This window comes from Manacus vitellinus, unplaced genomic scaffold (assembly GCF_001715985.3).
Source record: "Manacus vitellinus isolate BGI_N305 unplaced genomic scaffold, ASM171598v3 scaffold_6_pilon, whole genome shotgun sequence".
Classification (NCBI taxonomy): domain Eukaryota; kingdom Metazoa; phylum Chordata; class Aves; order Passeriformes; family Pipridae; genus Manacus; species Manacus vitellinus.
This window is the reverse complement of record NW_021940750.1, coordinates 37,692,581-37,717,051: the sequence shown is the minus strand read 5'-3', so window position 1 is coordinate 37,717,051 and position 24,471 is coordinate 37,692,581. Positions and strand designations below refer to the sequence as shown.

At 44.8% G+C, this 24,471-nt stretch overlaps 1 protein-coding gene across 1 annotated transcript in view; it reads left to right on the top strand.

Annotated features, from left to right (window-relative positions):
- Positions 1–24,471, top strand: part of PRKCH (protein kinase C eta) — a 118,856-nt gene that overhangs the window by 19,002 nt on the left and 75,383 nt on the right. The window contains 1 exon segment of the mRNA XM_018082164.2: positions 8,384–8,447. Coding sequence (XP_017937653.2) covers positions 8,384–8,447 — 64 coding nt within the window.

The window sequence follows — 24,471 nt, the reverse complement described above, 5'->3', positions numbered from 1 at the left end:
TTCCTGTAAACAGCAAAAGTGGCACAGTTTCCTGGGTTTTCTGCCAAGTAGTGTCCAGTTAATGTAGAAGACTGAAGATATGCTTGTTGATAAACTACAGAACTTGGAGATAGAAAAGGGCATTCCCTGCACTGTGTACTCAGTGACAGACCTGTTAGCATCGTGCCTTTGCAACTCCTGTGCCCAGCATGATAGCTCAAGTGGTGTCCCAGGGTTCCATGGCAGTTGAAAGATTTTTGGTTTGTTGGTAATAACTGGTTGTTGAGGTTTATTGATGTGTTGTTACTGTTCATTACAGGGAAATAGAAGATTCTTGTTTTTTGTTTGTTGGTCAAAGCTCCTAAGTCCCCTAAAAAGCAGAGGTCCTGTCCCACTTTCAGCCTCTTTTGCCTGCAGTTGCACACACACATGTTTGCAGGCAGATTTCCATATATTGCATATGCAAAGCTGATAGCCTGATACCAGCTACTGAATGTGATCATGGGTGTATTTGCTGTAATCAAGTGTTCAGACAGCTGAAAATGAAGTCCTGCATTTGCCATCCTTTAATTTAGTGGTCCTGCAATTGATGTCAGTATTTGCCTTTGGGAAATGAAAGTAATCTGTGATTTTCCTCCCCATCCCTTAAAAAAAAAAATAGCTGTGGGAGGAAGGCAAGTGGAGTTGAAAGGAAAATCCAGTGATGGACTGGCCATGGTGGTATTTGGCATGGTGTTACAAAGATTTATGTTTAATAATTAGTGTCTAATTGTGCTCGGCAGAGCTAAAGCTCTGCTTGTGTGTTCATGTCGTGGGGAAAGGCAGCATCTGTCCTGCCCACATGGTTCTGGTTTCACATGGACCATGGTCATACAGGCTATGGGAGGGAGCTGGGGAGGCAGGTGTGGTGTCCTGCCCCTTCTTCTCTGCAGCCAGCTGGGCTGCAGGGGCTGCTCAGGGAGGCTCAGAGCAGCTTTTTCTCTGTGCCTGGCATCTCCCCTGGCTGCCACGTACCATTCCTGGGGCAGTTTCTGCACCTGCTTTGCTGTTCGTGGGCAGTTTGCAGAGTCATCCCTTGCTTGGCACATTCTGTGCCCTCAGAAAATGGACCCTCGCTGGTAGGGTCTGGTCATCCTTCATGCTTTCTTCTCAGCCCATTTACCAGCCTGGTCCCTTCTAGCCCCACACTTGTCTTGAAGTTGTGGATGAAATCCCTCCTCTGCTGCAGATTCCGGTGTGTGCAGGGGACTCTGAGACGCTCCCATGTTACCCCATTTTGTTTTGAGTTTCACTTAAATTTCTGAAGGAACAGGTTCTTGCCCAGTGGTGGTACTGTTGGGGTCAATACTTCTTTTTCTTCAAGAAACTTCAGTACTGTGGGACTTATAAATGGGCAGTTGGATTCCCTCCCCCTGCCACATAACTTGGGAAAAGAGGTAAAAAATCCTTCTGGGGAGTTGCTGCTGCTTGTCTTTAAAAATATAAGGAGAACAAAAACATAATGGTCCCTGAACCAGTTATGTCTCTGTTTCTCCCTTTTTAACTTTATAACCCTAAAATTTTTCTTCAAATATATTAAAGAGGAGCTGCCTGCAACCATTACTCATAAACTATTCATTGCTTTAGAGGTGGGATTTCTCAAAAGTAATATAAATTGGTGTAACTCCATTAGGAGCAGGCTCTGGCTCATGCCAGAGTTTTATTTTTTTGAAGATTTGATACCTTTTTTAATTTATATTTTATTTATCTATATTTTATTTGTAGACCTTCAAGAAAGTTTTCTTGGCAGGAATTTTCACAGGACAGATAGATCTTGTTCCTACCTGAGCAAATCTCCTATTGAGGTGGGAAATTTCTTAGGTGAAACCAGACTAAAATTGATTAAAGAGTCCAGGATTGGCTAAGAGTCATTAGTTATGCATGATTGTTCATGGCTGGTGCACAGCTTATAATTATGCAGCTTGACTGAAAACAAAAGTAATATTTTAAGCAGCTGTCCTGAAACAAAAAATTAGAATAACAATATTACAGTAATAGCTGGAATAACTGGTTATAGGAGTTATGAGAGAGACTGACTTTCCACCCATTCCTGAGTTTACCTACAGCCTTTCCCCAGACTAGGACACCCTGTTCTCCCTCACTGCTTGGTGACTTGGCTTCTAAGTTAAATGTTGTTGGGAGCAGGGAGATGCTGCTGTTTGGCAGCACCAGACTCACAGCTTGGGTGGAACAAGAGCTTGCGTTGCTGCCATTCACCAAATGCCCAAATCTCCTTGGGCCTCCCCTGCACAGAGCTTGCCATGGGCCACGGAGATACTGTCCCTGTCTGCCCTTAGCACCTGCAGTGGGAATTACTGCCCTGAGCACTTACCAGCTTTTGCAGGAATGAGAAGATACTTGACACTCTTTTGTTTGGGTTTGTTTGTTTGTTTGTTTTTTTAGGCACACTGACTTGAGTCTTTAAAAGTGCACGCTGTGTGCATTTGTAATGCTTTCAACTGTTGGTCTGGAAATGCAAAATCCCCCCTGTACTAGACAGCCCTAAGGATTTTCATAGGTGCTTGACTGGGTAGACAGGTGTCTGTCAACCTTGAAAAGGACAAGTGGGACTGATTAATCCAGACACCGTGTATTTATCTGAGAAAGTTTCTATTTGACCTGTCCAACAAAGGCATGCTCAGGAAGTGCTACCTTATTAAAACACAGGAAGATCTGACATTCCATAAGCATGATCTGTTAGGAGCTTAAACAAGAAAGATTACAAGAAATAACTAGAGGCATGTGAAAAACCAGCTTTAGCCTAACCCAGACTCTCAGCTCTTTCAACTGAGCAGAGCCTTGGGAATTGCCTCTACAAATGACTGATTACATATGCAGTTCTGTTAATTAAAATTAAAAATTATGTAGGAAGTCAAAAGATAGAGCTACTTGTTTAATTAAGCTAATGAAGTCCCCAGGTAGCTTTTATATTTGCTTTATTCACTGCAAGTGTCTGGCCTGTTCTGGTTCTGAAGCCACGTCAGCATTGACATGGCTTAGAAAAAAGGCTGTACTTCTAGGATGCTTATGAATTGTGGCTGTGGGGAAGGAAGGAGGGAGCAGCAATGGGAGAAAGGCTGTTCTAAGCTCCAGGGTAAATGCAGTCGTCTTTTGTGTCTGATCCAAAGACAATAAAAAGATTCCCACTGATTCTGATGTGCTTCGGATCAGGCTTCCCAGACTGGATTATCTGTTGTGGGGGACGGGAGGAAAAAGGAAAAATTTTCTAAACTTGTGTTTGCAAGATTTGTTGCTCGTGCAAGATGCAATGCTGAGGAGGTCTTTTCATCCTGGAGGCCCACCTTGTCTGGGTTTTGGAGAGGGAGTGACTCGCAGGGAGGCAGCCGCCCTTTGCATCTGCCTCTTCCCATCCCATCCATTTGCCTCTCACAGAGCCACGATGGGCTGTCTCGGAGGCCAACCCACTATACCTGCTCTTCGGGTTCAGTGGATGCTTCAGCTGGGTGTTGATATGTTGCCTGAGAGATTACCCTCCTTCTGAATTTGTTTTCCAAACCTCTTCCATTGGTGAATCATGCATGACCAGTTTTTATTATATGTGTGAAGGCATGTGATTAAGGAGCCCTGTTTTGGTCTCCCTGCATCTGTTCCCTTGTCCGCTCCTGAATTAGCTTTTTTTTTGTAACACAGAGAAGGGGAGGTAAATACCATCTGCCCTGCTGTTGGGAACGATGTTAGTACAGCCCTTTTTGGAGAAGGTGTGTGAGGTGGTTGACTGGGGCCCCTCCTTGTGGGAAACCGATCTCTGGCAGCTCCCTTTGAAGTCACGTGGGGCGACACGGTCTCGGCAAGTTCAGGCATGGGGCACCGTGTGAGTGGTTTGAGTTAGCAGTGAAGTCCTCCTCGGTTCTTGTTCAGCCTCGCTGCCAAGGGCTTGTGTCTCACAATGGAAATGTAATGAAGCCGTGGCTGAACTCATCATCCTTACCTGCTCGTTTCCAGCTCGCTTGCCAAAATCCTCCAGCACTTGTTTTCTCTTAGGAACGGCTGTGGAGTTCAACAGAAGTTAAAGCGTATGCTTAGCTCTGGGCCAAAATCTTGTGGTGTTCTCACAGGTACAGCTGAGCTCCAACAGTTGATCTTATCCACCCCTGCTGCTATGGACAAATGTGCTGTCATCATTTCCTTGAAGGTGACTAAAGGATTTACCACACTGATAAGCACGCTTTCCTCTCCCAGTGAGCTAAAACCTGGCCAACTTACCTCTAAACCAGCCAGAAAGTCTATGTTTTTCCTCCTGATTGTTCCCTGGGGGACCAGGCTAAGGATGAAAGCACTGGAGAGAGGGGAGGGTGATGCTTGTTTACAGCTCTGTGTGCCAGTGGTGCGATGCTGCACGCCACCAGTTCAGTTTGATTTATTCAGAGATCACCTCACAGCATTCACAATATAAGGCATGCATAGAATTTCAGACTTCTCCTTTGTTTCTTCTAATACTTTCCCTTTGCAGTTTATCTCCTGCTTTGATACTAAACCTTCCAGGCAGAAATCTGTGATTCCCTAAAAGAAGTTATCCTGTGCCAAATAGATCTTGGCATTAAGAAACTTTTCTCTGTGCTTATTACTCTTTGATTATTTTGTCAAATACATATGGTTACATTCCTGAATCACTTATCTTCTGTATTATGGTGTAGGAGTTCCCCCTGAACATAATATATGGTGCCTTCAGGCTGTGGAGTTTCTCTGAGCTTCTCCAGCTTTCTTTGAGAAAGGAGATCAACATCACCTGCATTGTTGACCCAAACTGATTTCATGGTCTACTTTGGACTTTATGAATTCTGTCAAGAATAATACTATGACCCCTGTTTCTCTGTAAAAATGTAGGTTTGTGGGGATTTTTTTGCCTTTAAGCAGCCATGGTCTCAGTGCTGGGAGGAAAAGAAAGAAAGGAAGTGAGAAGGGAAACTTGGCATCTGCGTGGTACTTGCATTACACCCACACTGCTGTTGGGAGGTTGGATCCCGAGGATGTTGGCTGGTGCTGGGAGGTACCAGCATTGCCAGAGCTTTGCCAGCATGCAGTCAGGGCCTGGGCTGCCAGCCAGCCGTCCCCAGATAGGGTTATCCCTTCCATGGCTGGAGGGCCAGTCCTTTGGCAGCTGCTTCCTTTTGAAGTGCTCAGGTCTTATTAAGTAACATCACACTGAGAAACCCTCTCAGTCTGTGAAAGTGGGTGCTGGTAATGAAAGTGCTTTAGTGCCTGAAAAGGTTGAAGGAAGGCTTTTATTAGCAGTTCCTTCTTATAGGGAAGAAGTAGGGTACCACACTCCTAATCTGTGGGCGTCTGTTTTCGGGTGGTTATGGGCATATTTCTGCAAGCCCAGTTGTGGCTGCAGTTGCTTGCTGGGTTGGTAAAGCTATCCCGAAGCACGTGCTGTTTCTGTAGCTGCACAGCAAGCGTGAAGGCCATGATGAAGGTGTGAAGCAAGGGCAGGAACACGAGGGGCTGAGCTGCAGGGGTGGCTGAGGTTAGCCCAGGGCCTGGGCCGAGCAAGCTGCTTGCTGTTCACAGCAGCTCAGCGTGGGAACGTTGGTGGGGCTGCACCAGCATCGCAGGTTGTGGTCCAACAAGTGTGAGGAGCTCACAGGTCAATTTGCTGCCAGCACGAGGCCCCTCCACGTTGTGTGGCCGTGGTACAGGGTGTGTGATGGTGAGAAGCATGTCCTGTCAGGTGGGTGTTGCTGCCTGGGAACTGCTTGATCATCTGGTCTCGGGCTGGTTCATGGGAGGTCAGGTCTGCGGTCTGACATTTTCATTTCGGTTTTCTAGGTCAGAGATTATTTTCTGTTTCGGGCACATTCCAGATATCTGGGAGTTATCTCAGGTGTTGTGTTGGCCGCTACTTAGCTGGTCAAATTTCATCTTTAAAGGAGATCACAGCAGGTCCAAAAGCCAGACTTTTACCCATGGTCTGTTATTATTTCATTTCATTTCATCTTATCTTTTGTTGCTGTTGCTATCAATTTAAGACCAGAGGAACTCTTAAGACTGTCTGGTTTAACCTCTCATTTAGGATAAAAATTCCCTATTGGTCCTGCATCCAGTGGGGTGCTGGTGTGCCAAAGATTCAGCAGCTCCTGGCATGCTGGGGCTTCACTCCTCATTTTGGAGCCTTTCAGCTGTAATTTTTAATTAGATCCTGCTTACACGTGCTGTGGGAAGATCTTGAGTGTAGCTAGATCCTCTTTGCTGAGTGCTCTTGGACTGTGGTATAACATGAGCACAGCTGCTTAGTTGGTGTAGGGGATTTGACTGGTCTTTAATCTTAGAGTCTGGAGGGGAGGTAAATTGTTCTATAACTCTCATAAATCTCCTGCTATTACTTTCAGCATTATTTTGTTTCTGTTTTGTAAGACTGTGCTGCGGGCAGAGGACTATGCTGTGCTAGGGGCAGAGGAATCCCATTTGCAGTGATGGAGAACAAAGGTGTGCCACAGAGTTTGGGACCAGTTTTTGTCTCTGCCCTGTGTCGAAGGTGGATGATGCTTTTGTTGCATCTCCTGGTCTCAGCCCAGCTGCTTGAGTCTTGACAAGCCTTTGCTTTTAAGACTAAACAAGGAGGGCAAGATTTACTCTGCATCCCACCAGAGACCATGTCTGTCAGAAGAAGGGAGGAAGGATCCTCTTTGTGAGTGTAAAAGCAGGAGTCTGATGTATCATGTACAGATACTGGCAGGAAAATGATAAGCACTGAAGAATGATTTTGGAAACCTAAGTAAGTAAAAGATTTTTCCATAAAATCTGAATTTTTGATATCCCATAAATCAGTTTGGGTGTTGGCATGTTATAGATATTAAGTATTTTTGAAAGAACTATTTATTTACAAAGCTGTGCATCTCTCCAGTGAACTCAAATTTAGACATAAACGATGCCTGATATTACTGGAGTTGAAATTTATTTGGGGAAATGTCTTCAGTATTAATGGAGACAGAGGGCTGTTCAAACACAGCTTCCTAAAGCCAATCTAATATGCAGCACAAACAAGCATGAAAATTAATATTGAGTCGAAGCTAAATATTGACTTTAAATTTTCCCTGAGAGAGTGATTTTCATGTTTTTTTTTAGTGGAAAATATAGTGCCCATAAAATCAACTTTTTGATAGGATTTTCTCAAGCAGTTCTAGCTTCCCTGTTTTGTGTTCCATGAGTTAACAGTGGAGAGGAATCAAAGGGTTGACAGGATACATTGTGTGTTACCCCTGAAAAAGGAGGGAGCCTGGGCACATCATTCCTTCTTGCAGGACTGGGAAATATTTTTCTACTCTGCAGTGTGCTCACCAAGGTGCATTAAATTCTGGGCACTTCTGTGGTGAAACTTGGTGCTGCCAATGTGAATTTGCTTCTTTTTCTGCCAGACTAAGGAAAGATGCTTGTACAAGAACAAGAGAGGGTTTGGATAATGATGTTCATTTATTTCCCCAGAGAGCTCTATTTTCAGAATTCCTGCTCAGCACAGGTTATCGATACCCACGAGGTGCGAAGCTCCTCTTTGCTGATTTTAAACCTGCAATTTGTGGAGGGTGTCGGGGAGTGCCTTGTCCTTGTTTTCTTTGGTTTTGGTTTTTAAGTGAGATTTCTGTGTGACAGCCTGACTCAAACTTCAGGAATCCTTAGCTGTGACTTTATCTGGTGAATAAAAAAAATACAAAAGCAAGACTTGTATTAAAAATATATCTCAAAATGAAAAATCTACTCACTAAAAAATAAGTACTTTCTTTCAAGGACAGGTTGACTGACACTGGGATTGAATCTCTGATCCCTAAAATTATGTTCTGTATCTCTCTATTTATCTAATTTAGATTAAATAACAAGAAGTCCTTAGGTAACAGCACTAACAGTTTTCTGTTTCCTATGGTTTAAGGCCAAAAGGTGATTTATGTAAGAAATCAGTGTTTACCTCAGCACTGATGATATTTTGAGAGACTGAAACAATTTCACTGGGATAATATATAATAGGGAGGAAATAACCATATAATTCTCAAAACAGATATTCATTGATCTTTTCAGAGAATTGTGTGCATTCAGTGTTAGTCCTGCTTCATGTATCTGACAAATTGGCATACAGTTAACTATATTTTATTTTTTTTAAATCTCTGTTTCCTCTAATAAGGCTGAGATTGTGCAGCACTTCTAGGAAAAAGAAGTAATCAAATTTGTTGGTTTTTTATGGGGCTGGACAATCTGTGCCATGGATGCTTTTTTTTTTTTTTTAATTAAGGGCATGCATGAGAATATATGCAGATTTAAATATTATCAAATGTTGGCAAGATCAGTCATCTAAAATCCTGAAAAGGATTTTTGCCTTAAAGAAACCAATCTTCTAACGTTGTCTTTACTTTTTCAGGTGGATTTGGAGCCAGAAGGCAAAGTGTTTGTTGTCATAACTCTTACAGGAAGCTTCACGGAAGGTAAGGGAATTATTTTGGCTTGTTTCCATTAAGAGCTGGACTCTGGTGTATATTCCTGCCATCAGTTACCAGGCAATACATAAGGGAATGGCATTCTTTACCAGGCATGTGCTGCGGTGTGCTGGAGATTTCTGGAGCAGTGGGAGAAATCTGGAAGGGGCTGTTGGTAACAACTCGTGCTGTTTGTGCCCTCTGCCCTGATCTTGGACCTGGGGAGCTGCTTCGTGCCTGATCTGGTTTATTTACCTGAAGTTGTCCTTCAAACAGATTGTTTTTGTCACTCCTACTTTTCACCTGGGTGCCTCTTGAAGGGCAAGCTAAGGAGAAACAGCATGTTTAAAATGGAACATGTTTAAAACATCTGGATGATTTTTATTCCATAATGGTTCCCATCTACTTCACGAGCATTTCTGTTTCCCGGGTTCACTTTGCACAGGAAACTTAGAAGTTTTTAGTGTGACAGCTGCTCTGAAAAAGTATCTGGGCAGCTTTTTTTTCTGTAGCTATATTTTAGAGTGTGATATTTTTAATTTCCCTGTTGTTTATTGTGATACTAATTACGAGCATGGATGTGAGCTCTGCTGCAGCAACCCAGGAAACCTGGGATGGGGCACAGAAAAAGCTTATTTTCTTCAAACCATGGTTCTTGTTTTAGCTGCAGCCTCAAACTGCATTTGTTGGGGGGTGTTTTCTGTGCAGAAGCCAGGAATTGAGGCAGGATCTGCTGTTACCTGCAGGATGGGGGAGATGGATTTTTAATGTTCTCTCTGGTTCTGCCCCAGAAACTGATTGCTTGGCATGAAGGCTGTGCTGGGGGCGGCTTCAGGAGTCCTGGGGGAGCTCTGCTCTCCTGCCTTGCATCTCCCATGGGTCCCACCTCGTGCTAGTGCCCAGGCCTGTCACTGCCCCTGCCTTTGTGCTTCAAATGCAGGTTTCAATAAGAGCTTGTGCTTTACTTGGGTGCTTTTGGGGAGTGTGTGCACCTGGGGCTGCTCTTACTCCTGGGGGTGACTGACTGGGTGTAACTCCTCTTGTAGAAGATATGTTAAGAGGGAGATAGGAACAGAAAGCCTGGCTTCAATTCCTAAAGAAATATATAGTCTTGGAGTGATGGAAAAGATGAGGGATATGACATTCTGGCACTGCAGTCAGGCAGAGAGGACCAGAATTCCCTTTTCCAGTAAAGTTCACTTACCAGGTAAAGCTGGGCAGGTTAAATAGCAACACTACAACTTTTAGCTCTCTGTCTGCCGAGTAGGAATCCATGTTTTTCTCTGCCTAGGTGTCAGCTTTGTGGCCTGGGAACTGCTCTTGTGTTTATCCACATGTAAAATGTTAACAGAGCATTTACCTTTCCTACCCTTCCCTACAACTGCACTTTGACAGGGAGACATGAAGATTACTTTTTCAAGTAGCTTCAAGCTTTCAAGTACTTTTGCAAGAAGCTTTCTGTTTGTAACCAGAGAAGAGGATGAGTCCAAAACTGTGCTAGGGAGGCCTGGAGGACTTTTTTGAAGATCCAGAGGCCATGGCTCTTAGGGGGGAAAAGGACACTGGAAATTGGCTGTAATTGTCTATTGCAGAACTGATGATGGAAGGAGGGGAGAAACAGGGGGCTTTTAGTGACCTGCATCCCGGTTTGTATCCACATGCAAGAGTGTCATGCTTGGCCATTTTAAGCAGGTTTGAGCAGGGATGGTGGGCTTGAGCATTAATCCAGAGTGTGCTTCAAATCTGTGCTGGTGGCTGATCTGAGATGAGAGGTGGAGAACTCAGATATTTGTACAGCTACTGCTTTCCGAGGGAAATGGGAAATGTTGGAAATTATTTACTTCTCTTTTCTGTGTTGTTATTAAGGATGTATAGACTTAGCAGAACAGGAAGATCAAAGATGGTCCTTTTTTTTGTTGTTGTTGTTGACTGGTAGTTCCCATGTATGGTCACATTTAGAGTTTCCAAGAATAGACATAATGCAGGGCAAGCCTGATTGCAGATAGGGACTTTTCCCAGTCATTGGATAAAGGAGGCATCCACAAGGAAGGGCTTTCTTTCTAATGAGCAGTGAGGTCTTGTTTATAACATCATATTTTATTCTTTTTTTTCTCTCTCTTTTGCTGAAAATGTGGAGGCTCAGAACTGTATTTGAAATTTGAAGTTTTATGATAAGAAGACCAAGAATAGGTCACAACCTGAAAGTACAAAAAGTGGCTTCCCACTTGTTCCCCTGACCTGGAAGGCAGCCACTATCACATCCTCCCTGCTTGTTATGGCTAATGTGGCAGAGACCTCCTGAAGGCTTTCTGTGTCTGTGGGCACACAGAGAACCCAATGGTCAGTGTGCATTAGATCCCACCAGTGTAACACGTGGATTTTCAAGCAATATGATATTTAGGACATTTAATCATTTTCCTGTGACTTTGATGGTTAAGAGTGTGTCTCCGGTGTGTTTTTCTGCTCTGGGAAGGATTAAGCAATGGTGACGCAGTGCTACAAAAAGCAGCCAGACTTTAGCAGGAGCATCGTGGCAGTGTCCACAGACAGACTCTTCAAGCCACCCACACGGGGTTTTTTTGCAGCTCTTGCCTCCTGGCTTTCAGGAGGCAGCAGGATAATGTAATGGAGTCAGTCTGAACTGTGAGAGCTCCACTGAGCAAAGGTGGAGCATCAGTGCCTGCTGCTGGTCCTCACACACCTCATTCATCTCAGGGAGGTTTTATGCCAAACTGGTTGTTTTGTTTATGGAAATAGCCAAATTCATAGGGGCTCAGATGACATTGTCTAAATCGAGCAAAGCAAAAGTCCAAAAAGTGGGTAAAGAGAGAGGGGATAAAAAAGAAAAAAAAAAAGCAACCCCCCCCAAAAAAAACCAAATAAAGAAAGACTTGGATCTTAGGTCCACCTGACACTGTATTATTTTGTTGTCTGAGCAAGCTTACCCAAAACAGACAGTCCAGGTGTTGGTTGCTTGGACTTTCTTTACGTTCAGGAATGGTGGGGTTTTTCTGTTTGATCAAAAGTTCTTCTGACCAAAATCTAAATTTGGTTCTGTTTGCCTACAGCAGGGATGGGGGAGAAGGGTGTCACTCCTGTGAGGGGTGCAGTGTGTCCCACAGAAGCATTTGTGTGCTGTCAGAATAAAGGCATTATAGAAAACATACAGCTGGAAAGGTTAATTCTTTATAGGTTCCCCTATGGCTCTTCTGTCCATCAGTGTTATCACCCTGCTGTGTTGAGGCAGGGAAATCTTCCTGTTTCACATGTTAAAAATACATGTAGCTTTTCAGGAAGAGAAAGGAACAGAGCAATAGGAAGCGAGGGAGACCTAGTGAAATTACCCCTGCCTATCTTTATTTTCTCTGCTGGATGTATTTGTTGCTGTGCTAAGCTGTACCTGATTATATTAACTCCCCTCATTCAGCTGACATTTCCTGTGTAAAGCAACCAGTGCAAAATTAAAATGAAAATCTCCTTACCTTGGGAGGAGATTACCTCTCACAGAAATCACAGAATATTCTGGGTTGGAAGGGACCCACTAGGATCATCAAAGTCCAGCTCCTGAACTCTCCAAGCGTGCCCCATCTCTGCTGGCTGTGCTGGGTCTTGGTGGCACCTGTCTGGGGTAAAGGGAAGCACACTCTTGCCCAGCCATCTCCCTCACTAACCCAAGAGCTGTTTCAGTCTGTTTCACAGAGAAGGTGAGGACTAACCTTCTGCCTGCCAGTCTTCAGGCATTGCTTAGGGATTGATTTCCCTCCCCTCCTCAAATGAATTTATTTACTCTTTTCTGGGTTTTCTTTATTTCACCCTGCCTGATAATAGGATTTTTTTTCAAGTCACCAAAAGTGATTTATTTTAAAATTTCCTTATTCTTTTTACTCTGGATATAAATATGATTTTTTTCCCCCAAGGGTGTCTTTAGCATTTCTTACCTCCCTGTCATGACATCTCGGTTCCCTACACTCTGTGTCTCTGTGTCTCCTTGCCCTGTTCTCTTAAAAATAATTCACCAGGCCTCCTTTAAAAAAATTCTGCTTTATTTCTCTCTAAAACATATAGTGCTGTATAAGGAGTAGAGTTCCCTAATGTTTTTCCTCTTCTCCTGACGTTGGTCATAACCATTTCCAGGCTGACAGCTTCCAAGTAGGGTGATCTTCCTCATTACTCCAGGGAGCACCTGGGAGCATCCTGGCAGGAAGACACACTGACTGGGGGCCTTTATGGTTCTCCAGCACCTCTGTGCTCTCCCAGGTGTCATCGAGGTCCCCCTGGCTCTGGCTGAAGGTTGTGTCTCTGGGAGGAGACTCTGGGGCTTGTGTTGCTTGTAGGAAGTGGCTGATGCTGCTGAAGTGCCCCAATGGGTGACATGAATTTAGATCCTCTCTCCACTGCTTGTCGATTTTTTTTGCCACTGAATACTGGTTTCAGCTGTGAAAAGGCAAATCATGCATTACATTCTTCTTGATGGGGAGGTGATTGACTAGAAATAAAAAGGCTTGCAGTGGCCGGGTGAACTGCTGCTCTTGGTGGTGCTTCTGGACACCTGTGAGGGGTTGGTAGAGATACTCAAGAGCAGGTGATGGTGTGTGGGTGTTCAGCTGCAGCAAGGTCAGACTTGGACACTGAGAGGCCCCAGGTGTGTGCCTGCACGATGGTATGAACCCCTCTCCTTGCAACACTGGGAACACCAAGTCCCCTGGCAGCTTTGCCTGCAAGGCGTGTTGCTGTGCCCTCAGTTTGCCGCCTCTCTTGCTATTTGCTCTATTTAATTTTGAGCAGAGCTAATTAAATTAATACAAATTAAGTGTTTGACTGAATTGATGAATGAGGCAAGCCCTGTAGAAAATAAAGTGCTTCTATTTTAGTGCTTTGAACTCTTGCAATTTGCCTTTTTTTAGCTTTTTTTTTTTTACGTTGTCACTCAACGTGATAATTCTGCTTGAAATTCACTTTTAATTTCATCATTGTTAGATAAGTAATGGTTGTTTCTTTTCTTTCAGTGTCAGGAAAGACAAAGACAAATTTGAGTTCTGGGCAAGAAATAGAACAACGAGAATAATGAAAAGCCAAGTGACTTGGTAGAGCAGATATAGTATGCATTATTAAATAGTTAATGTTGGTAGGGTTTTCAGCAGCAAGGAATCATAGAATCATGGGCTTAGGTTGGAAGTGACCTTAAAGATCATCCAGTTCCAACCCCTCAAAGGAGGAAGCTTAAAACTGCTTACCTACAGGTAACTGAACCTGCCTCTAGACCAGGAAATGCTTTTTTATTTTGCAACTGGCACATCATATGTTTGGGATAGTTTGTTCTCAAACACAAAGACTTGGTCTCTTGCTGTCATTTTTCTTGGAATACATTTTGCTAACACCGAGTGGGTTTTATTTTAAGAAATAACATTTCCTCAGATGGGTACCAGTAAAAATCTGCAGCCTTAAGGTCTGAAGTGGTGTATAGGTGTTGTGCTAACAAGATCTTTGAACTATAATGTAGCTCCTCAGCCCCATAACACTTCTATTGCCAGATATGTTATCAGGTTCTTGCACAAGAGGGAGAAAAAAAGATTTTGCCAGTTCTCTATTAACTGCAATAATGACTGTTTTCAGCCTGGTTTTTTTCTAGTTAAGGGAGTAATTATTGGAAACCAGGAACCAGGAATGAAAAATGTCCTGTTCTCATCCCCTGGCTTGTTGGGCCATTGTTCTGTTTTGGTTTACTAGCTCAAGCAGAGTTTTAAGACATGTAGTAGACACCGCCTAGAGAACCTCCTGATCTACATAGGCAGTATCAGTACAGAGTAGGATAGAGAAAGCTTTTGCTATCTTTGGTTCCCAGTCTGAGAACATGGAAGTCTTTAATGTCCAGCCCAAAGTCTTACATGGCAGAGAGCAGCAGGAGACATGTTGTTCTATACCCTTGCATTTTTTTTCCAATGCCTGCACTTTTTCAAGTGCTTTACACTTGTCCCATGTGTGCGTGCTGCAGGCAAGGGATTTCCAGATGCACTCCAAGTTGTTTCAACTCTTCATTTCCACGTGGAAATAGGTCAGAACAATGTCAGTGTCTCCATGGGGGAGAAAACATACCCTAAATGTACCCTGGAGAAGATTGAGCCCTTGCAGAGACCAGGAATGTAATCGAGAGACGCTGTGCATCTCTGTGTGGCAGGCAGGTGAACTTCAGTGGATCCCCAGCCTTGATGGAAGATCAGTCAGGTTAAAAAGTAAAAGGTATCCAGAGGCTGATCTTGAAGTCCTGAGCAGGCATTGCTCTCCTGGAGGTCACACTCTGCAAACCTGCACCCCAACAGAGGTGTATCAGCTAAGCCAACGGGAGCAAGAGCAGCTCTTTGCCCTGAAGCCTCCATGAACTTTTTTTCTTTTTCAAAGAGAAACCTTCAAAATGTGCATATTGCACTTCACATGTAAATACTGCAGAGAGAACCCAAGTGTTTTTGCACCCTGACACTCTGATGTCTCACATATGCCTCTCCTCCATTAAAAAAAACCAAATATGGCAAGTATGGTAGATTCTGAATTTTCACAGGAAAAATTATTCCAATAGGAAAGCAAACAAAACTGTTTATTCCTGACTGCTGGAAGATCCAGGCCCTAGGAAATGAAGTGGTTTGCTTGGTGTTTATGGAATGGCTCTAACACAGAGCCGGGAGGTGAACAGCACCCCAGCCTGCTGCATATCCACAAGACTACCTTTACTTCTTGGAAAACAGTCCCTTTGAGCACCACAGCTATTGCAGTATGTCTAATGCTGAGAGGGTTTTGTCAGTAATTCGTGACTTGCCGGGATCTGCCAACTGCTTGGATATCCAGGCACTGCAAAAATGCAGCAAGCAGCGATATCAGGGTTAACTTCACTTCCTCAGTGGGCTGTGTTTTGTCTGGGCTCTGAAACCTAGAGATAAATATGCAAGCTTGCAATCTGCCCTGGGATTTCAGTGTTCCTGGCTGTAATGAGGAACAGAGGTTTTTTGCTTTATTTAAGTGTGATTCCCGGAAGAGGTGACCGGAGTTCCCAGAGGAGCTTAAATCTATCTCCTTGGCCTTGGAGGGCAGGGCTGTGCTGGAGCCGGTGTTTGTGCTGTGGTGGAGCAGGATGGTGAATGTGGGGTGGAAGGAGACAAACATGAAGCTATGGGAGGTCAGTGCTGTGTGATCCTGTGGCCAGGGATGATGGCAGCAGCCCTGATTGCTGCACCCTGTGCTGGGGATGCTGTTTCATGGCCATCTCTCTCTGGACCCCTTGTGGTCAAGGGCATCTGGATGATGCTCTGGACTGGGACAAAGGGAGTTGTTCCATACACTAGCACACCTCATGGCTGTGCCTAAATTTCTCCAGACCACAGTTTGTGAGGTACCTGACTGATGAAACAGGTAAATGGCTGTCCAAAAACCCCAGTACTTTATCTAGGGTCACTCTGTAAATCTGTACCAGAAACTGGAAAAAAATACCAACAAAACCACACTGTTTTTTATATATGTGTGTGTGTGTATATATATATATATATTATATATATAACCTCACCTTCACCATCCATCAAATTAGGCTGTATGCCATTTAATATCCAAGTCTGTCAACTCTGGCTGCTAGAGAAGACTCCTAATTTAGGTGGCACCACCACAGTCAAGAATCTTCCTTGTGTCTGGGTGTCTGGCAGCACAGTCTGTCCAGTGTCCATAAGTCTCTGTCACCTGGAGGTAACAAAATGCTCTTGTGTCACATTATTTAATTCCCTCAATTTACCTGGAAGCTATTCAGGCATTGTTAGTGCTTGTGGGGAGACCCAAACTTCCCTCTGGCTCTGCAGACACGAGGAGGACCAACAGCATCAGTCTGCTTCATGCTGGGGATGTTTTGTCAGTTGAGTCCTGCACCTCACTGGAGGTGGGCAAGATCTCTCAAACAGCCAAGCAGAACAGGGTCTTCAGCCTTAGGCGAGCTGGCACGGAGCTGTAGGAAGCAGAATTCATCTTCTAGTGGTGCTTTCGGAGGCAAATATTTGCACTTGCAATTTATACACCCCTGTTTTAGGCTGTTCCTGAATATGCCCAGCATAAAATAATGAGTTTCCTGCTCTTCAGTGCCAGATGTTTTTGTTTCCTGGAGTGGTTCAGCAGCAATGATTCTGTTGTTTTCCAGAATGAGATGCTGAGTTAAAATAGAGCTTTGAGCAAAGAGATCCTGATGTTGTTTTGCCAGGGTGACCTCAAGCTTGGCAGAGGCGAGAGTGGGAGGGATGGAAGCTTCTGCCATCCCCGTCTACCTTTGGGAAAAATCTGCTCATTCCTGTTCTGGGAAAAACTGCATGACATCAGCGTGGCTTTGAGTGCTGTGGACACCCCCTGCACTCAGCAGGTTCCCACCTCACTGACTGCTCCTGCTGGCCATGCCAACACTGCTGGTTTATGGGAATGAGGCATTTTCATAACTGAGGGTAAATCTGTCTGTCTGAAAAGGATGCTCTTGGGTGTCCCTTGGGCTGCCTTGAGTGGGGCCAGTTCTGCACCAGCTGGCTGGACTGGGAAACTGAGCAAAGCTGGAGCAGGGCTGTGGGTTAGTTTGGGGCCAGATCTATCTTTTGATTGAGCTCAGCACTGGCCCAGGGTGCTGTGGTGAGGCAGGAGGGGGAGCCCCAGCGGTGGGGCAGAGGAGGGAGGAAGGCAAGAGGTGTGGCTGAGAGGGTGTCGTGCTCTGCATGCCCCGTCTGCTGGGACACGGGGCAAGGACAGTGAATGGTGGAAACACTGAGAAAAGTTGATTGGAGAAGAAACAGAGACAAAAGATGTGGGAAGAAGGCCAGAGAAAAGGAATATTAGGAGAGACAGAAGGACGTAGGAGGCTGGTCTGGGGAATGGTGATGGGTGGGTATGGACAGGAATTGTCAGGAAGAAGCAGCTTAAAGAAACTCAAAAAGTTTAAGAAGGTGAGAGGAGGAAAATACAGACGGATTGTAGAGGAGCTGTGGGGGACAAGGAAAGGCTGCAGCAGCAGCATAGCAGTGACCATCAAAGCCTGTTTCTTGCTAGAATCTGAAACAGTTTCTAATCCCAGAATCTCAGCTCTTTTCTGCCGTCTAGCTGTCAGACTTGTTGAGCAAGTGTGTCTGTCCGTCGCTGTACTGGCACAGCAGCACACAGTCCTTTCCTAGGAAGTGTGTGTTCCCTGTTGTTTCTCTCCTCTCTCCCTGAAGCTGTGTGAGACCACAGCCGTGCTGGTGAGCTGGGACTGTGGAGGGGAAAGGCTGCTCCAGTTCCAGGAGATGAATTTGCTTCCAATGATAGTTTTCTTTGTTTGTAAAATGTAGGTAATTGCCTTAAAACCAGAAACCTTTTCATTTGAAGAATTTTTACTAGAAAATGAAACTCTCAGAAGTCAGAGAATTCTGAATTTTTGTGTCTAAAATCTATCCTTCCTATATGTTCACAATACAGTCTTGCAGATCACACTTGCAGGTCAGCAAGGACAAAGGCAGAAAGATATTTCTTCTCCAGCTTGCCCAGATCAGAGTACTGAGGTGGTGGGTGAGGAATCTGGGGTCTCAGTCTGGTCCTACACACATTTTTACCTGCATTGTCTCTATTCTGTATTTCACTTGTGAATGAGAGGTAGAGTGGGAAGAACAAGTCATTTGGGGAAAGACTCCATTGTTGCATCTCAAAGTGCTGATGATAACTTGCACATGAAGGCCACTGCACTTCTTGGCCATAGAGGCACCCTGTGTCTCATGTGTTGGGACAGATCTGGCTGGAAAATGTGTGGAAGGGTGTGCTGGAAAGAAGGCAGGGGTGAGAAAAGCTTAAATCTGTGTAAGGGCTGTCATGGCCATCAAACTGCAGGCTGGCTGCCATCCCCTGTCATTTGAACTTAAATTCCCTCCCTGTGTATTCCTTTCCCACTGAGGTACTGAGAAGAAAGATGAGAAGAGGTGAAGGCTTCAGGTGTCTCTCACAAGCTGTTGGAGAAAGTGACTGTCTTCCTGCTCACCCACCTCTGCTTGTTTGTTAATTGAGAGGAGTGAGATGGGAGAGCTGGTGGGGAGGCAGGGTATGTACTTATTGCTGCTGCTCTTACACCCAGTGGAAAGGGCCACCCATTTGTGAGAATGAAAGTGGCTGGTGGCACTGGTGCCCATTATGGAGCTGTTGAAATTGGTAGGTCCTTCCCTTTCTCAACATATTCAGAGCAGCAGAGCTGGTGAAGGGTCTGGAGCACAAGTCTGATGAGGATTGGTTGAGGGAGCTGGGGGTGTTTAGTCTGCAGTAAAAGAGTCTCAGGGGTAGCTTATCACTCTCTACAACTGCCTGAAAGGAGGGTGTAGCAAAGTGAGGGTCTGTCTATTCTCCCAGGCAACCAGTGACAGGATAAGAGGAAATGGCCTCAAGCTGTGCCAGGGGAGCTTCAGGTTGCATATCAGGAAGAATTTCTTCACTGAAAGGGTGATTAACGTTGGAACAGGCTGCCCAGAGAGGTGGGGAGTTCCTATCCCTGGAAGTGTTCAAAAAATGACTGGACATGTCTCTTAGTGCCATTTGTTTGAATTTAGGATATCTGCTTTTGAAATCTCAGAAACACACCTCAGACATGGAGAAGTATGTATTGCAGGGTGAAAACCCTGTTGGGGAGGAGATGGGGAAGGGGGATAGATCAGGTCTGGCTGTGGTAGCTGCTGGGAAGCTGTTGAGGACAGCTGTGTTTCCTGAACATGCAGCTCCCCTGGCCTTGAGCCCTTGGGAAATCCGTCTGGGAAGTCATAATAATCCGCTGGCTCTAGGAGGGGTGCAGTGTGTGTGCCAGAGCAGTCGAGGTCTGTGCCATCTGCAGAAGTGTTCTAGGAGGGACTGCGCAGTGAAGCCAAGTGCGATCGCCAGCCTGAGCACTCGAGCACTGAGTATTTCCTTGCTGCATTGCCAAGGTGGGGACTGTGTTGATGAGAAGAGGTGCTGCCTTTTGGCAGGTCTCTTCCTGGTAGCAATAAGCTTGGGATACAAGAGGCTGAATTTATTTCTTTTGACAGATGCTTTGCTGCGGCAGTGTCTTACTCAGCCCATGGTGTGTGGGAATCTGCGTGGGAGAGCGACATGGTAAACAACCTGCTTTTTAAGGCTGTTGCAATTAGAGAACTCGTTAGCAAGCTGCCACATGGAAATCTCAAAAGTGCCCGGGATCAGCTGTGTAATCAGAGCTGAGTATGCAGCTGGACCACTTGGGCTGGGTCTGTGCAGCTGTGGGGTGACCAGTCCACCAGGAGAATCCTGGTGTTGCAGGGTGGTGATTCAGGTGTTGGTCATCCTCCCTGGTGAGCCCAAGGCCAAGTGCACCTCCAGGGCCTGGGGAAAAGCTGAGACATTGCACGGCAGCAGTCGGAGGCCCTGACAGGGGAAAAAATGGGAGTGTTTAACTTATTCTAGTTAATTAGCTCTCCCAGTTAATTTATTCCTGACTAGATTCCAGTTGTGCTTTGGGTTACAGTTTGCCTTCTCATGGAGAGGTGCAGTGCCCCTGGAGAGGAAGGTATGAGGTTTCATCCTGGGGGTGGCTGTGTTGAGGAACGTGGTTGCTCTTTGTGGAAATGCTGCAAAACTTTGGGTGCCTCTGGGCACAAGCTGCTCGATACTCCCATTTCAACTTACCTTCTGTTCATCCTGGTTTCTTTGTGTATTTTGTCTCGTGTTGCATAAAGAGTATTTTCCTGCTCCTCCTTTCTTTGAGACAGATGTTAAGCCTGTGTCTCTAGAAAATTGCAGTGCCTGAACAAAAAGGTGGGAATTTTAAGGGGATTTAGTTGAGTGTAAGACCTTGAGTGGAGACTCTTGTTTTACTACCAAAGTGGCCAGCTTTGGAATTAAAGCCCAAAAGAAGGATGTCCCCAGAGCATCCACTTAAAAATAGCTTTCAAGTGCACCTGGTTAAAAATAGGTTTAACCTGGATCTCGTGCTTCCCTGTGTGGGCAGGGCCTCCTAATAGCATGTTGTGATACCTACTAGGGAACCACCTACGAGCATGTGAGTTGCTGATGGTTGCAACAGGCCAGAGCCCCGAGGCATTGGGAGCAGGGAAGGGTTCAGGATCTCCCTGCTCTTTGCCCATGCTGACAATTCTGCTTTTCTCAAGGATTTTGCACAAGTGATGGGAGCTTTGACTTATAAATGCTGTCACACTCTGTTGCTGCTACTTCTGTCAGCATAGTTTGAAATCTTCTAAATCTTATGGCACGGAGGGTTTCTGGTGCATGAATTAATCATGGAAAAGATCAAAGTTGCTTTGTTAGTTTTCCTGTTTTTAATGAATAATGTATTTAAATGGTTTCCTTCCCTGGTAAATCACATCTCAACATTTTTATCTTGAGTGTAATAGGTAGGAAGGACTAACAGGAGGTTTTACAATGGAAATTCGTTTGCCTAAGCACAAGGAAATAATAATGATTATGATTGTAAGGAGAGGAGAGGAGGGAGACTAATGGGTTTGTTAAGGCTCTAATGAGCAATGCAGTAAGAAGTATAAGGTACTAGTATTATTTGCACATCTTAAGGTAAGGAGGAGAATTGTACCTATCTTATGATAAAATTGAGACTGCCTTTGGCTGAGGATGGGAGATGATTATTGCTGCCTGTTTCTCACTGTTTGTGCTTGTCAACTTGAAATTTGAATCATAGGGCTTTTCTGTGGGGTTTTGGGATTTTTTTTTGGTGTGTGGCTGTTTTTGGTGTTGGGGTGGTTTTTTTTTTTTTTTTGTTCTTACCTAGGTCAATGTGACAGGAGTGGGTTATGGAGTAGTTAAAATATGAGTAGTTCTGAGATGGTAGGGAGGGGACTCCATTGTGAGAGGGGAACAGTAGCTCTGGTTTTGCTGGAAAACCATGTTCAGCTACAGTCAGAGGGAAGCAGCTGTCTGTTATCTCACTGGATATGACTGGACTAATGTACCTTGCATGGGTATCATGTGTCTCCTGCTTGGTATGGGACAGATATGAGATGGCTTTCCAGTCACAGTGCCAGTGCAGGGTTCTGATGGGCTCAGTTCAGTGCTCAGGTTTCTCCTGTCTCCCTCAAATCCCTCTTCTACTTTTTAAATAAAATCCTTCACTTCTGGAATATCCTCTCTGTGCAAGCTGAGACAGTTCTCTGCCATTGTCACCCCAGCCTGGTCTCTCTGGCAAACAGAAGTGTCCCAAGGTTGCCATCTCCAAACGAATGCAGAAACTTGCAGAGATGGAATGGTAAAATGGAGCTCAGGTAAAACCTTCCTTGCTCTTGACAGAGAGACAAGCACAGGGTGACAAATGGGGCTGTCCCCTTCCTTCTGTCAGTGTGGTGTGCCTGTACAGATAAGGAAGAGGGAAGTGCAGGGAAGTGGCTGTTGCCTTCATGCACACCCTCCTTGTCATCCAGCAGCATTTATGCAACCTGTGGCCTGGAAAGCACAAATGGGGCTGGCATGCAGTGGTCTCTGAGAACCTGGGGCATGGGGTTGCTCATATCTGCTGAAATCATCTGTTATCCTCTCTATCCCATTTGCTCAGTTCCTGGTTACTCAGTACAGAAATGAATGGAAAGGCTTTTCCATTCATATTTTTCAGCCTTGTGCAACACCCTGCAGTGCCTTGTTCAGAGCTGTCAACATCCACAAGCAGGCGTCTGAAAACAATTTTTCCCAGAAAAAGACCTGTAAAACCAGATGTGGAAAATAGTATTTTCTTTTGAGCTTCTCTGTGCACATCTGAAAACCTGTGTGGCAATTGTGATTAAAACTCTGTACAGGATAACCTGTATGGGATTCATAACTGATTGGTAGACTTGAAGTGGCAGCAGAATACTTGTTTTCAGTTTCTCAAGCTGCCTTCTTCATGCTCTCTCATATTCTCTCAGAACTCATGCAAACAGATAAAAAGCTCTTTCAGGCCCAGCACTGGGCTCTACCCTCTGCTTTGCAGCCCTCTCCCCTCCTGCATACTTGGATGGCTCCCAGCAGCCACATACTGGTCACTCCAGCTCTGCAGTGCTGGAACTTCTCTACCCAAGTGCAAAAGACTGAAGAAAACTGAAAAAGTGCTGAACCCCAGTCCCATGCTGGTGAGGAGAAGGTTAGGTTGGCAGTGATGGATGGAGCAGAGCTGTACCTGGTAAGCCTGGGAAACACAGAGACATGTCCTGTCAGCTTTTCTGTCTCACCTACTGGTGCCACCAGAGCTTTGGCATCATTGTGTAATTCTAGACATAAGCCTATAATGGGATTTTGCAGCAATAGCTGAGCACTGTCATGCTCATCAGTATTGTTGTGTGAACTTCATTGGTCCTGTTCTCGCTGCTGCTGCCACACTGAAACATCATCCTTCAGCCTCAGTCCTCAAAATGCTGCTAACTACTTAGAGCTGAATTCATGTCCTAGATCTGGCAAGAAAACAAGGAAGATGAATCTGCCTTACTTCAGCACTTGGATGAGAAACAGAAACCTTGCCTCCAGTGCACAGTTCTGTGTGATCCAGTGCAGGGATGATTATATGTTTGCTTTTCCAAGACTGATGATAAGGCTGTTTCATACTCATGAGTGGAGAAAGCTCTAATTTTTTTGGTTTCAGAACATTGTTGTTCCTTCTTACTCTTTCAGACAGTATTTACAGATATTTAAAAGATTTCAGACAGTATTTAAAAGATGAACTGCCCATTATTGTGGCTTTTCTGTGAAGTCCTTGGAGACAACATAGTGCTGCCTGCACTAGCTGTCGCTTTCTCTGGTCTTCATATAAAACTTTATTCAGTTTCAGAGGGCAAAATGGCATCTGGATCAAACATAAATCCCAGTCTGTGTTTGATGTGCCACACATTTGATGTGCAAGGAGCCTCTCCTGGGGTTGGAACTGATATGGTTTTGTGCACAGACTGGCAAAAGCAGCAGAAGGAAAAGAACTCTGACAGATGTGAAGTAGGAGAGAGAAACCCTCTGTGGTTAACTCTTTGTGGATGTGGCTGTTTCCCACTGGCTGATCCAAGTTACTTTTCAGGGAAATTGAAGAAAAACCTTGGTAATGGGATAGGCAAGGCTTTACTCTGCAGCACTAATACTACGGGGAGCAGAATAGTCAGCAATGGAAATACCACTTTGGGTTGTAGCCTTTATATCCTGTTCCCTTTTCAGAGTCAGGCTGTCAGCTTCTTCTTTAATGCTGTGTTGTGTGTATAATGTTTTAATTAGCAAGGCTTCCCATGGTTTTGACCATCCACAGGATCATGGTGATAAAACTCCTGATTAAAAGACACCAAACCTTAGTAAGGGATTTTTGTCATAACATACGTGTTTTCCAGCCTGGAAAATAAACATCTGGGTTTAGCCTCAGTTTACATTCAGTAGATGTGAGGAAACCCACTGTTAGGTAAATATTGAGAGAACACCTACATACTGATGGCTGGAGGGGGCAGGGGTGTGAATTTGTTTACTTGATCTGGTTTGTATATTCATTTCCTAAAACATCTACTACATCTCACTGTTAGGGCTTGGGCTAGATGAGCATTTAGCGTGATCTGAGGTTGTTGTTCAGTGCTTGTGAGAGGTGAGGGATCTCTCAATCCACTAGCTTGCTTTTTTACAATCCAGTAAGGTCAATGTTTGGGCTCTGCTCTGTGCTTGTATATCACTCAGTGCAAGGGGAGCTTGCTTGCAGTGCTCCCAGGGGAGCACAGGAAAACATGTATACTGTTCCTGGCACTAATAAAAGAAAAGCTTAATTAAATTTTAATCTACTAGCATTATTGCTTTAAGGCTTTTTACATTGCTTTTTTAAAATATCTTTATTCCTTTCAAAGAAAAATCCCACTGATTCATGCAGGAGTGTAACACTAGACATTGTCATGTGTCAGGAGGTACCTGGATGACCTTTGCCATGCCGGCGTTACAGCAGCAGTCGATAGCACGGCAGCAAGATTGATTTCCAATAGATGGGACCTGAGAGGCTTTAACTACTTGAGGCAAATAGTTCCACACACACACACTTCACTTCATCCTGCAGCTCTTC